Source organism: Drosophila grimshawi, unplaced genomic scaffold, assembly GCF_018153295.1.
Source record: "Drosophila grimshawi isolate 15287-2541.00 unplaced genomic scaffold, ASM1815329v1 contig_311, whole genome shotgun sequence".
NCBI classification, from domain to species: Eukaryota; Metazoa; Arthropoda; class Insecta; order Diptera; family Drosophilidae; genus Drosophila; species Drosophila grimshawi.
Genome location: NW_025063098.1, coordinates 8,198,244 through 8,213,642, shown reverse-complemented (window position 1 = coordinate 8,213,642; position 15,399 = coordinate 8,198,244). Strand labels below are relative to the sequence as shown.

Sequence of the window (15,399 nt, the reverse complement as noted above, 5' to 3'; positions counted from 1 at the left end):
TAATCTTCAAAACCTGTGAGACGCACATCATCATATGTGACTGAGGGACAAACCCGGGGCAATGGGCGAGCTACAGCTCCGGGCTAGAGGAGCTAGAGGGGGCAAGGTGGGCAAGGTGGGCAAGGTGCGCAAGGGGGCACCAGGCAGCGCACATCTTTGGTGGCTTCACAGATCCAGGCCCCATAATCAAGGTGAGATGCATTTCAACATGTCTCATAAATTCGTGCGGATTGAGCGCAAAGCGCACAAAAATCTTGTCCAGACGTTGCCAGTGGATTTGCATAAACTCCGTGAGCGTCGACCAGGAGGAGAGACTGCATCGTTGTTGTTGCTGTTGCTGTTGTTGTTGTTGTTGTGGTTGTGCGTGTGGAGCAACCAGTCACAAAGTCCATTTGCCTGATTGCATATGAAAATATATATAGATATACATATATATGGAACTTTAACCGCGTTCATAAATTTGCCAAATTTGACAATTATGCGCATTAATAATAAATAAAATTGACAATAATTGTATTTGAATAAAACAGGGAGAGAGAGGGTGAGCGACAAAGATAGCTGCGGCTGTACAGAGAGAGAGAGAGAGAGTGAGACAGATAGATTGACATGTGGCTAATCTGCATATAAGGCGGTTGCTCTGACAGCTTTTGACTGCTTTTTGTGTTGTTGTTGTTGTTGTAGTTTTCTTTTTAATTTTGCTTGGTTTTTGGTTGTTGTTTTTGTGGGTAGGCGTGAAAACATGTGTTGGCTTTGGCTTTTTGTTGTTGTTGTCGTTGTTGTTGTTATTGTTGCCATTTACGCTCGGAATTTTAATAAACTTTTGAGCACTTTGGGCGGCTTGTTTTTTGTTGCAGTTGGTGTTTTTTTTGTGTAGATTTTTGTAAGCGCAAAAAAGTTAAACAGCAACAGCAGCCTGAGAACCGATGGCAAAAGTCCAAGGCGACCGACCAATCTCAACGGACCGCAAAAATCCGTATAAAAATAATGAGCCATGAACATGTTGCAGCATCCAGCAGCAGCCAACAGCAGCAACAATCTCTCTGGCCAGCATTATTATTATTATTATTTTGCTTTTTTTTTTATTATTATATTTTGTAGCGGCAAAACAATGCAACTGACGCCGCTGCTGCCACAGGCCGGCTCAAAATATTGCAGCGGATCACACAAATCCGCCATAAAAATACATATACATATGTAGCATGTGTGTATGTGTGTGTGTGTGTATGTGTGAGTGTGTCTATAGCATATGCAGACACTGGCAAACTGGTCAAGCCAAAGCCGCTTTTGTGTTAATACCTCGAAAAGTTTCATTCCTTTTTTTTTTTTTTTTTTTTTTGCTGACTCCTCTTTGGGCCTGGGAAGCACAAAAAAATGGCTATAGCTATTGACTTTAAGGTGTGTGTGCGAGTGTGTGTGTGTGTGTGTGTGTTGTCTGTCTGCCATATGCCAGAGTTGGATAAACCTCTGCGGCTGTTGTTCTTATTGACTTGTTGCCGTTTTATGGCGTTGCGCGATTGGTGATCCATCATCATTTTGCAGGTTTCACATAATTTGCCGTTTTTCGCACATGAAAATCGTTAGGGAAATTGGGCACATTTAAGTGCTCGATGGTTAAATTGCTTATGAAAAATAATGGTGTATGAAATGGTTAGAAGAGCGACTGGAAAATGTAATTTAAAAGGAGATACACGAAACGATGTGAAAAAGTAATTTAAATTTCCCATGGAAATGCTTAGTTTCGTGTTTGTTGTCTTGAAATCGATATTTAATCGATGGAATAGTCATTTATAAAAATACACATAACTACGCATATACATATCGTAAATGAATAAACTGGTATGCAAACATATAGCTAGATATCTGACAGTTGTGAACTTAGCTTAATACATTTGACTTATGCATATGTCAAGTTGTTCTAAGCCTTCAAGCCAAGTGTGCCTCATCAATTTGTCCATGTGCAATGTAATTGAAAAACTAAAAAAATATAAAAAATGTTGCCACTAAACAACAACAACAACAGCAGAACGGTAAGCAACAGCCAACAACAAACACTTTGCCCATCAATTATGGAGGCGCCGGTGCAATTTTTCAACATTTAATTAAGTCATATGGCAAGCACTTTAAGCTTTATTAATTTGCCGATCGTATAAAAGTAATAGCTTGGCATAATTGTCAGTCCGTGGCGCCTGCCACACTTGAGAGGGATGTGCGACAAATTCGCCAGCTAGTAAAATGATGCGAAATTAATTAGCGATCTTTATCTTTATCACACTGACTGAATATTCAATAATCAACTTTTCATAAGCAATAAAAGCGACTGGCTTATAAATCACAGCACTAGTGTAAGTATGTGTGTGTGTGTGTGTGTGTGTGTGTGTGCGTGAGTGCTGCTTGGGTTGGCTAATAAGCGAGATCGGGCCAACAGCAGCAAACACCTTTGGAGGTCTCACTTGGATGGCCGAGACAAGTGTTTGTTGTTGTTGCTGTTGCTGTTGCTTTTGTTGTTTAGCCACCCACTTCACAGACGGACAGCAACAACAATAATAATAATAACAACAATGACGATGACGATGACGAAGAGGAAGAGGAAGACGCCCCTTTTTAAAGCTTTTGTCATGCGTGAGTTGCGCGCTGCTCGCTCTTTGCCTCAAGTGGGGCTCAGCGCTGAAGCGCAGCTTCTCTTTGCCCACAGCCACACTTGAGCCACGGCTTCGGGTGGGGGGGATGTGGAGCGGGAGGGCGGCTCTGAAGTGTTTGCGTTTGTCGAGCCGTTGTTGCTGTTGTTGCTGTTGCTGCGGCCGTGTGACAAAACATTCTGAGCTGCTAGGATTGCCACCCAAGGCGTTTTTGCTGATTTCACTTGACATGTTTTGAATTCAATTAAGTAAATGCCTCAAGTTGCCGCCATAGCGTGGCACGTCTCTCACAAGCCGCAAGTCAATTGCTTGCAGTAGCTGGTGTTTATTATTATTAAAAGCAAAACTCAATTAGTTGGCCAGCCCCAAAAACCCCACACACATATAAATACATACAGGGAGACTTTGCTGCTCGCACTCGAGAGTCTCTGCAGGTTTCTCAGCTGCTGTGAGCTTAAGCAGACTTCCGCCATGTTCGGTGCTCACTGTACGGTGCCCATTGGAAAATGATTGACAGACGATTGGCATGATTTTGTATAAACAAATGCGGCCAAGTCGAAGGCGCAAAAAATCATTTTAAATGAAAACTCACACACCGATACATCAAAAATGGAAAGTTGGGCGATTGGTTTCCATTTTGTGTGTGGAAAAAAGTTTATTTAAAAACTAATTGAAAACTGCTTGCTGCCTGCCTCTTTCTGTGGCAAATACCTCCTGGCAGCCCAAGTCAAGTGCTCGTCGTTTTTCGTACGCGTTTTTGCCCCGAAAAGTGAAAAACAATTCTTTTCTCGTTGTTGTTGTTATTGTCCATTTGAAAAGCAATTTGTTTGTTTTCTTTGCCATGGCGAACGGTTGGGAAAAGTGCATTTTGTTATTGAAAGCTATAAATGCATTTATAGCATTTATTATTTCTATTTATTATTGCAATCAGTTTTGGTTCGGCTTTTACCACATTATGCCACATTTTGTAGATTTATTTTTATGACTGTCAAAATAAACTTGCAATAAACATTTCGCTGGAATGGCTTAAGCAGGCAACTTTTTACAATATGATTGGCAATAAAAAGCAATTAAGTTTGGTAATGGAACTTTTAATTAAAATTTACAATTTATTAATCTGGTAAAATAATGATTATATTTGAGTTTGAGTTGTAGTCTGCAAGAACACCGATTTATAGCTCGTAAAAGACTTGAATTTGGTTTTTAGTGATGGGGTTTTTATTTCTTATTTATTTATTTATCTCTTGCGTGAGTGATAAGTGTGTCTGTTTATATTGTTTGCTGTCTAGTTAAGTCACAGGGCTGTCAGACATATCGAGTAATGTAAAGTCTTTTAGCAAATGGTCAACAGTCCTCCATTAAAGCCATTTACAATATTTATAAGTAGTCAACATGCAACTCTGTCAGGTCTCTTTCGTAAATGTAGAAAATTGTGTAGTCAGCGCAGCTGCTTTGGCTCCTACGGAATCTCCGATTCCGAGTCCGCTGATGGTTTACGGGGCGACAACTGAGCGTGGGTGGGTTGTGTGTGTGTGTGTGTGTGTGTGTGTGTGTGTGTGTGTGTGTGTGTGTGTGTGGGTAAGAAAAGCCAGCAGGAAACTAAAAATGTTTTGTATGTCCGTATAAAGGAAAAATCGCAAAATTTACTGCAAATTGGAATTTTGCGCAATTGTAGAAAAAAAAATGTGGCAAGCAGGGCCAAACCAACTAACCAGCAAACCAACCAACCAACCAATGGCAAACTGTAGCTAAACATTTTCTTTTTGGTAAGGGGCAGGGGAGTTGCTAGTTGTAGAGGAGCTTTTGCCCTGCAATAATAACAACATACGTCTGTCTGACTGTCTCATTGTCCTTCTGTCAGTGTGTCTGCGCCAAAGACGCAGTGGCTCCTGCATCCTTTGTACTTCGTCCTGCCGTCGCTGGTGCTTTAAGCCAATAATAAATAAAAATGCTTGTTACAGCGCCACACAACCCACCACCCCCCCCAACAACCCGCAACGAAAATTGCGACGGCTTCGAATTTATTTGCCCAACACAAACTTACAATGTGCAGGGGTGTGGTGGGTGGTAGAAAGGAGATGGAGATGGGAAGTCGATGGATGCTGGTTCCATAAAGTCGCCAAAGTTATAGTGAAAATTAATTAAGTTTTGCGCTGCGCTTAACAATTCAATTAAAAAAATGCGCGCCGCTTTATCGTACCGTACATAGTAAGTACTACAACAAAAAGCACTTTGGAGCAGCACCCCAAAAACCCCCAACCATTAGCCAGCAACGCCATGCCCAATCCAGATGCACCCAATCGCTGTAACACGAGTGTGCCGCTCACAAGTGCCACAAGTGCCACAAGTGCTTTTGCACATCGTTATTATAACAATAATAAGCAGCAACCGCAACAACAACAACTCTCTGCGTCTCTCTCTCTCTGGGCAAAGATTAATTGTGTGTTTTGGATTTGCCAGATTCCTGCAACGAAATGAATGTAAAAATTGGAGCACACACAGCCAAAGAAATGACTTCGATTCCGTCGAGAGTCGAGAGTTGAGAGTCGAAAGTCGAGAGTCTTTGGCGCAAAGTGCAATCCACTTGAAGGAATTTACATATCAGCAGCAGATACCGACGGCACCAGCCTATTCCTCCTCCACTCCTCCGCTGCCCCCCCCACAACCCCCTCGCCAGCCATCTCATGCTCGACTCCACCTCAGTCAGTATCTGAGTATGTGGCTGAATGTTGCAGCCAAATGCATTAATCAATTTCATGTTTTCTTAAGCGCGCGCCCGGCGCGATTTGAGTGCTCCGAGTAGGAAGAACGACCGAGAAGCGAGAAGAGCAGGGAAGAGAAGAGTGAGGAGAGGGAGAGAGAGAGAGAAGATGCCGCCTTGTGCGTCTGGGGACGCTTTACGTATGGAGTGGAATAATCAATTTCGAGGATCATAAACAACTTTTAATGAAGTTGTTAAGTGCCAGCAGCTAGTTGCTCAATGCGCTCTCGGCCTAAAGTGCAGCCTGCCCATCTCCCCATCTCCCCACCTCCATTCCAACCCGGCCCCGATAAGCAAACCCGATGGCCCAAGAGCAACTGCATCCGTAATGGACTCCAGCACTGCGTTCTGTGCGTCTCATCACTGGCCAGATAGAGAGAGAGAAATACCACTACCACAATCACTCATTTCCATAATTGCTAAATTATGCAGAGCCATTCACTGCCAGACCGCATCACAGAGCTTAGTTGTGGCAGTAGAAAGCTGGGAAGGCCCCATTTAAAAAGACCAACAAGTGCGCGTTTTGGGAGCTTCTTTTGTTTTGGGTGTTCTTTTTTTTTTTTTTTCGTTTCTGGTAAATTAATTTTACAACTTTTAATGCATACGCTTTTGCGTATTTTCCGGGTAAGGGTATCTTAGCTTGGTGACTGTGTTTAAATGCAAATAACACTTGGTTTGATACCCTTTTTGTTGACTTTTCAGTCTAGCAAAATGATGTATTTAACAGTTAAGAAGTTGAGCAATATATGTGTTCGATTCTGTTCGTTGTTATAAAAGAAAAGCAGACAATCAAATCAAAGCTGCTCAATGGATTTCATTCGTTCCATCCGTTTAGAGCATTCATTGTTCTGTTTGGCTCTGTTTTATGTTGTTTGCCATTAGCTCTTGTTTTATGGTCATGTTTAGAAAATCAAGCACACGGCTGGCCAAACCAGTCGACCACTCAACGAACGTCTCCATCGGCGACTAAATTAATCAAAACGAACTTCCGGTTTACGCAAAATGGCGTGAAGTCTGCCACCATGAAAATGTGTGTGTCTGTGTGTGTGTGTGTGTGTGTGTGTTGAGTGTGTGCTTCTGTGTTTTAGGCTACTGTGAAATTTTTCAATGCTGTTGAAAATAAATGAATGAGTTAACTGAAAAATTAATGAAAAGCCAACAGGTGAGGCAAATGGGCAAATGGGGAAAGGGTAAGCAGCCAAAAGAGGCGCAAAAGGTGTTGTGCGAAAGATAAAGCATGGAAAATTTATGAAGCAACAATCAGCAAGGGAAGGGGTGCCAGTGGCAGGGGTGGGGAGGTGCAACTCGCTGTCATAGCTTCCAAGTTAGACATTCATAGACGCACAATGTTTGGTGTTGAGAAATATTTGTTTTGGCACACACACTTGCACCAAGTTCGAGGCGGGGTCGGAGCGTGAAATTATGCAATATTAGGCCAGTCAGCTAGAGTGCGGTAGATGTGGCATGTATGTAGATCATATGGAGCATCGTTGATGTTAGATAGGCAATTGTTGGACCTGGTTTATTTTGTTTGCATGTGCGCAGCCATTTGGGGCTTCCTGTTTGAGCCAAAAGACGAGGAGGAAGCATCAGAAGCAAAAGGCATTTGAGTTACTTAAGTGTAACTAAAACTTTAAGTAAACACACAAATAACATTCTTAATATTAAACAAAAATATACAAATTCATATGATGTTGTTGCTGATGATGTTAATGATGTTGATGATGATGATGGGCGGGCGGGGGCAAAAAGGAAAACAAACGCCGAGCGGAAATGGCAAGAGTGGGAGTTGATGATGGTGTTCTCATGCAAACAAAAGATAAAAGCCCTAGAAAATTTAAATTAACCAAAAATTATGCATGAACATTACCAAAAAAGCAAAACAGAGCACGCCGCAGAGCCAAAGACCAAAAGACTGCGTATGACAAATATTAATTTTGTATATAAACCATAAGCTAGAGTGGATGGTGGGTGGATGGATGGTGGATGAGGCGAGACTATGAGAATAGGAGAATAGGACTGACCTGGCATGTCTTAAACGGCAGCCACAAACAATGTCATTCATATGATTATCATTATGTTTTGAGGCAAGTGCAAACCCAACTGGAGTAAAGTTATTTTATATGTGTGCTCACTTGACAAACACACACACATAAATCAGTAACAAGAACAACAAGCACAACGAGCCCAACCAACTGGCCAAAATGAGCAAACACAATTTCTGAGCTGTGGTCGACTCTGCTCCGGCAATATTGACATAGAGTACTTGTTGTAGTAGTAGTAGTTGTAGTAGTAGTAGTCGAAAATATAACTAGAATCTTCTCTAAATTTTTTGTTTTACTTTTACAGGTGATGCCAGCAATGCCAGCATAGGCAGCGGAGAGGGCACCGGCGAGGAGGATGACGATGCGAGCGGCAAAAAGAACCAAAAGAAACGTGGCATTTTCCCAAAAGTAGCAACAAACATATTGAGAGCGTGGCTGTTTCAGCATTTAACGGTAAGTCCAATCAAAAGACCTGCAACACCCCCAAACTCCTCTTATCGCAGTCGCCAAAAAAAAACCCAACCCTTCCCATCAACTTTGTTATTAGTTGGTGATAAGCGTTTAACCAGTCCAGGTTCCACAATAAGTTTTGCCCAGCTTGATAAGATTGCCAGCCACAACAGCTCTATGGCCAATGGGGCAGCAGTGGGCGTGGCCAGTTGGCTCGTTGAGCAATGCAAATAAGTTTGCTGATGAAATGGGAGTAGCAGTTGTGGTTGTGGCAATAACTAGCTAGAAACAAGATTAGATAATGTGAGATGTGCCAGCTACTGCCAAGCAGAAATTGATGATCTGTCCAAATGTGGCTCTATCTTTCTGTTTATACTCGGTACTCAACTGCGCAGTAAAAATAGGTCTATAAAGTCATTCGCATGCTTATCAAAAAGCTGTAACTGAAACTGACTAAACAAATCGTCTAAGCAACCATTTAGGCCAGATTCTCTCCAATTCGGAAGTCCATCGAATGGCTTATTGCTCGGTCATCGCGTCCAATTAGATTTCCATTTGAGCCATCAAAGTGCTTAGATAAATGACATTCGGACTGTCCCAAAAATGCGCCACTAAAACCAAATTGCCAAATGCCCAAAACTATTCAAACAGCCAACCTGGTCAGCCAAATCAAAGTTCAGACCGGAAAGCGTCCGAACCCAGAGGCCGGATGTATAATACAAATAAACAGATTTGTTATGCGCCACTTTATGTTAAGCAGAAGGATGCAGGATATGCCAAAGACTGTAAGGGTTGTCCCAGAGTGGACAAAAAAAAAAAAAAAACAATACTATAAGATTTTATGCGCTTTGACGGTCAAGCGGCTGTTAAGGAAGTTCAAACTGCTGCTGCGCTACAATGTTGGCCATTAGACCAACATTTGGCCAACGCTTTGCGGCTGCGGCTGCTGCGTATGTAAAATGATAAAAATCTTAATGGAATTTTGTAAAAGTGTGTACGTGTGTGTGTGTGTGTGTGTGTGTGTGTGTAAGTGTGTGGGCGAAGCAAACGTCTTGGAATCTGTACACTCAGAAAAATGTAGAAGATCGACCTGAAACCCAGAGAGTTTTTCCGTTTCTTATTTAGATATAGTTTCTAAGTTAACGAAATGAATATCTTAAAATATAAAATAAAAGAGTTTTTCTGTTTATTCACAAATATTTTCTAAAATGACGTAGTTAATTTCTTGAAATCAGAAATTCTTGCGCTTAAGCAAAATTTATCTGTATTTATTTTAGTGTTATTTTTACTATTTTGAAGAATTATAATTTAAAAGGTATAAATAAACAGAGAGCAACATTATCTTAGAAATCAGAATGCTATGTGGGAGTTTAGCTTTTGGTTCGGCTAAGCTTTTCCAAGATTCAGACCTATTTTTTTTTAGTGTACTGACCAAAAACATCCAAGACAAACGAAGAAAAAGGCGATAAGCAAACAAATCGGAAATTAAAGTTGAAGCTGGGCATGTTTATCTGCTCGGCTCCAGCATGGTATTTTAAAAATAGCTGAACCAATGCACGTTACCTCCCCCAAATGGCACATTAACCCAGCACATCCCACCACACAACCCCCCACCCACCCAGTACGGGTAACACTAAGTAGCGCTCACCCACTCACCCACCCTCTGACATTGATGGATTGCCGTTTAAATCAGCGCATCACTCATGTTTACCCGGCTAAAGCGTCGACTTTAACAGCAGCCTCCGTCTGCATATATCCTTGACTGAGTTTTTCCTTTCAGTTGTCGTTAGCTTAATGCTATTAACAGCTCTGGGTGGTTCAGTGGGTGGGTGGGTAGGCGCCCATTAGTGGAATTGTTTTTGTTGCAAACATGCGTTTCGGTAAACTTAAATTGTTGAGTATTCAAAGTCGCATTTAGATAATGCAAATGCAATGCGCTGGCCAATTTGATTTATCACCCAAACATTGCCATTGGCATAATTAACAGTTTTTCCAGACAACAGCTTATGCGGCTGCGGCTGCCAAGTGAAACGCGATGCCAGCTCGTCAAACTAAATGCATGAAACAGAGCCAACATGCCCGGCATGGCTGGCGTTGTCGATGACTATGGCGACGATGGCGACTCTAGCGTTGCTAAAGTCGTTAAAAACCAGACCCCAAATAAGACAACGACGGCGACGGCGACGGCGACGACGATGACGATGACGATGGTGCTAATGAAGTGCACTGCAGTCTGTAGGGGAATGCGGGAACGGAAATGGGGACTGGGGGTTGGGACAGGGGCTGACTTTAAGCGCAAGCTGGCTGGCCAACCAAAAACAAAAGGCAGGCAGAGGCAGAGGCAGAGGCAGAGGCAGACAACAACAGTGGAGGAACGCGGGCAATGAATGCAAAGCATGGCTGCTTTGTTGTTGCTGATTGCTGCATGCATGTTTGCAGTTGTTGTTGCTGTTGCTGTTGCTGCTGCTGTTGCTGTTGTTGCCATAATTATGGCAGGCGCGCGAATATTTTGTTTACATTTGGCGCGCATTGCAGACAGGCAAAGAAAAAAATTTCATTTCGCGTGCTCCGCCTACTCGCTGCCACATGTGCCCGTTGCTCGTTGCCCGGTTCCCTGTGCCCAGTTCCCAGTTCCCAGTCACATATGCCCCGATCCCTGGCCCCCGTTCGGCATGTGTGTGCGCCGCGCAATTTTCTTCCGGCGTCGCTTGACGCTTGTCGGCTCTGGCTCTGCGATTCGCTTTGCTGTTGTTGCTGTTGCTTTTGCTGTTGCTGTTGCTGTTGCCGGCCTACTGCGAACTGAAAAGTAACCCCCGAAAAAAAAGAAAGAAAACAAAAACATCGCGCAAAATGGCCAAAACGCCAGACGCCGCAAATAGCGGGGAGCTGTTGCAAAGAGTTGCATTGTTGTCAGCGCTCATGTTACATGTGGCAGCCCACAGCGACGGCGCTTAGTGTGTGGCATGTTTTTAATACTGTGGGCGAAGACGAACTCAAGATGCGCTACATGCTACATGCCACATGCACCACACAAACCAAATGACAAAGTGTGAATATTAGAGATGATTAAAGTGAATGTTTGAATTCTTAAGCGAGCTGTTTGCTATCCTATTACCTATTTCGAGATCAGGTATTCGAGTAGTAGAGTATTAGGAAGTTCTTTAGTTACTCGTCTCGAGTTAAGATTAAAAAAATTAAACCGATGCCGTTGCAGCTGGTTATGCCTGAGGGGCAATCGTAGATAATAATGGAAAGTGTAGCACTTGCTCATTTTAACCCTTAAACCATATACATATGTATATGCATATTACACATGCACCTACCTTTGTAAGTTTCTTGACCCTCTCACACACACACACACACACACATTTGCTCGGAAAGGCCGTAGGGCATCTTTATAAGTTTGTGTTTGCCTCTTTCGCGAGTCGCGATTGTTGCAAATTATTTTCCTTCTTGCTGCTATTGCTGCTCTTGTTGTTGTTGTTGTTGTTACTCTAACATGATGACGCCGACGACTTTGAGGATGAGGACAGCGTTGCGATTAGTGCAAATGTGCCAGCCTGCTGCTGCTGCTGCTGCTGTTGCAGCCACACTTTCCCGTTCCACTTCCCTCGGCAGGTCTCTTTGTGTGTGTGTCGTTGTCTCTATCTTGCTTTCCACTGGAGTGGAAACACTCATTTGGCGCTGTTTAGACATGTAGTGCAACTGGAAAAAAAAATCTTCATAATGGCTGCCAGAGGCCGACGTCGACGTCGACGTTGACGCTGACGTCGACTTTGCAATGCAATTTGCAGTTGTTGCTTGTTGTTGCTGTTGTTGCCGTTGGTGTTGCAGCTTGTTTCACAAATGGCGTCGCATTTGGCGTTGTTAATGGCGGCGGCGGCGGTGGCTGGCTGGCTGACTGGCTGACTGACTGGCTGGCTGGTTGTACGTGTGCATTACCGAGCCATAAGCTATAGCCAGAGCCAGAGCCGGAGCCGACGTCTTGGGCTTGTTGTGCCATGTGTCACGGCATTGCAGTCATGTTGACATCATGTGACCAGGGTGAAGAGAAAGAAGCGCAGGGACAGAGAGAGAGATGGAGAGAGCGGGCACAATCGAGCCATACGAGCATAGGCCTCTATGCCTGAGGTTGCCTGGCACTTGTCGACGTCACTTGAGCGAAGGGGAGGCAAAGGTGGAGTCAGATATATATATATATATATATATATATATATATATGTGTGTGTGTGTGTTGATTGTTTTAAATTCATTTGCCAAGTTTAAATAAACACAACATGAGTGAAAATATGTGTGCGGAAAAAGTGGAGCGAGTTAAGCGACTAGACAAAGGCAACAACAGCAACCCGAGCGAAAGGCAGCCAACGAAGACATAAGCAGCACAGGGCATGGAGCAGGGGAGCAGGGGAGCAGTGGTAAGAGGGAAGAGGTACATGGCAATAGCAACTTAAAGGCGTGACAGTAATTAATTATTTTGTCGTATGGTAAATTAATAAACCAAATGGACTTTGTTTCACTTGACATGTTTGCACACTCGCCTGCTGCCTGCTGCCTGCTGTCTGTCGATAGTGTTCACTGTGTGTGTGTGTGTGTGTGTGCTTCACTGTTGTGCAAAATGCATAATTGCCTGCATTAGCGTAATTGGCGCTGCTGAAAGAAGCACAAACTCCAGCAATAACAACAGCAGCAGCAGCAGCCAGAGCAGTAGGCGTCGATATGAAAGCTGCGCGACAAGCATTAATGCGCTTTTGATAAGCCACAGACACGCTGATAATGAACTTGAACCAAGAGACAAACAGAGCGAGATGCGGAGAGGGGCAGCGAGGCGTATATTGTGCATAAAGTGCCCTAGTTGAGTTGGCAATAACGTCAGCCTCAGCTAACAAATCGGATGGGGAGGGAGAGTTGTGTAAAAGCATTTCTCTAAATAGATGAGCGCCACAAAGTATGCTATAAATTCCATTTTAATTTACCTGCATGTAATTTATGCCTTCTGACTGCTGAAGCATTTTATAGACCAAAACGAGGTGCAGCAGCAGCAGTAGCAGTAGCAGCAGCAGCAGTAGCAGCAGCAGCAGTAGCAGTAGCAGCCACAGACTTAGGTGGGGGTGGAGGTGGAGGTGGAGGTCAGCAGCATTGCCATTGGCATGTCTATTGCATTTACATGAACATCTACGTTTATTTGTCAATACACAAATTTCATATACTAGTTTTCGTATTGGCTATTGTCAGGACTTGAACTTAGTGCATCGAGTGGGGTTGGGGGTTGAGGCGTGCCACTTGGCCTGTTCAGGACAGCAAACAAATATTGCTGCCGGGCATACATACATATTAATATATATATATAAATATATATGTACATATAGATAGATAGACGCATACACAATATCTACAACAAGACAACACGCAAAATTTATTAAACACAAACAATAAGGCAAATGCATTTAAGGAGTTCGGGGAGACAGGGGCAGTTGACAGGCCAAGATGGGTGTGTGCACGGCAAACGGAGAACAAGGCAACTAAATTGCATTACAGACATTACGCAGGACAAAGGACAAACAGACAGACAAGCTCGGATGGCAAGACAGCCGACAAGCGACAAGGATGTTGCAGCGTTGCACATTTGCGAATGGAATTCCAAATTCCTGGCACTTGAGCACTTGCATATTGAATACTGAATGCACAAACTACAACTACGACAACTAATATACAATATACAATGTACCATATATATAGATCTGTATATATATATATATATATAGATATATATGGATATCTATATATGTCTAAATGACAGCACGTATATATATTTTGCGACATTGGCAGGCAAACTTGGCTTGTGTTTGGAGGATAAGAATACGGTAAATTTGCAGCCACACAAGAATCGCTTCCTGTTCTCTGTGTGTGTGTGAGTGTGTGAGTGTGTGTGAGTGTGTGTGTGTGTGTAAGGCAAATTGCATGTGCAGACAACAACTGGGAGTACATTGCTCAAAAGTTCAATTGCCAGCAACCGCAAAATCAGAGAACACACAAACAAATAAAAGGGTTGCTTCAAATCAAGGCAGAGTCCTTTTGCTGGCTGCTGACGAGTGCCAAAATTGAAACGCCCACAGCTGCCGGAAATGTAGTCGCATCGGCAATAAAAAAAAAAAAAGGAATCCATAAAGGGTTAGCACAAAGCGACGCATGCGCCTAAAAAGAGGATCGCGTCAAACAAAGGCGTAAACGAAACCCAATCTAAAGCCAATCCCAATTTCAATTGCAGAGCCAAAAGATTGACAGCCACTTCCGCCAGCTCCACATTTAGCATTAGTCTCAAGTCCAGCTGCATAGCTTCAAACCACATACAGTAAACACTCGCTCATGGAACTCGGACCAATTGTGATTGTTGCATAAGCACAACTTCAATTTTCTATTGCCTCACGGAGCTGCTTTCGCAAAGATATGACTTTTATAATAATTATTAATTAAAGTAAATCGGTCACTACTTAAAAGCAAATTTCATTAAATTAATTTAAATACTTACCAAAATTAAATGAATACTCAGATTTATCACTATGTAAATCTATTTTCGAACAACTTATAATTAAAAATGGGCAATATTTCCTGCACCAATATTTTGCTGCACAATCTTAAGAATTCGAGTGTGGCATTGAGCGACGGTTTACTGTAGTAGCTGGCTGCGATTTGGAATCTCTTCTTCTTTTTTTTTGTTCCTTAGCTGGAAATCATTAAGTCAATATTCGAAATCTATGAAGCGCACAAGCGACGACAACAACTAAAACAAATAGAAAATTGTAATAAGCGCCAGCCGATTAGATTAGCCAGCTGGAGTGGGAAATGCCGCTGCCACTGTCACTGCTACTGACACAATCATTGTTGTTGCAGCCTGCTGCCACGCACTCCGCCCCACTTGCATTGGGCGTGTTGGGGTGGTTTGGGTGGGGCGGTCTGTTTGCTCACTGACGCCACTGTGGCGGCGCGCCGGCTGCAAGATTTATGAGGAGCAGCGGCCAGCGGCAAACATCCCCTCCCCCATCAGCAGCTACCGCCTGGGTCTGCGTCTGGGTCTGGGTCTGGTTGTGGGCCTTATGTTTGCCTAGTTGGCGCTACCAAAAAGCGCGATGCGATGCAGTTGGCCCAGACAAGACCCAAAAATTGAGGACATTTTGAGTGGCAGCGCCGATAAGCGCGCGCAAAGGCAGGGGGATAAGGGAAAGGGTTGCACTCACTGGTCAGAGATCCAGATAAACGTACGAAAAAAAAAAACTAATAAAACAAATAAACCAGTCGAGTTTTTTGAGGGGCGCATTTCAAGTGCAGCAGCGCCGCTCGGTGACAGGTTCAATTTTACTATACTATATATATAATATATATATATATATATTAGAGCCGTAGCAGCCATTGCAGAACTGTTAATGATTGATCGATCCTCGCGGCACACACACACTGGCATCCATGTTGATAGATTGTAAATCTTGCAGAGCTGGCAGTGAAGGGCGTTGCT

The 15,399-nt window shown here is 43.2% G+C and overlaps 1 protein-coding gene across 4 annotated transcripts in view; it reads left to right on the top strand.

Annotated features, from left to right (window-relative positions):
- LOC6563789 (homeobox protein homothorax) overlaps positions 1-15,399 on the top strand; it is a 126,142-nt gene that overhangs the window by 106,226 nt on the left and 4,517 nt on the right. For all 4 annotated transcript variants that reach the window (XM_032736902.2, XM_043214858.1, XM_001989978.3 and 1 more), the window contains one exon: positions 7,747-7,895. In XM_032736902.2, the coding sequence (XP_032592793.1) occupies positions 7,747-7,895 (149 nt within the window). The remainder of the gene's footprint in view (positions 1-7,746; positions 7,896-15,399) is intronic.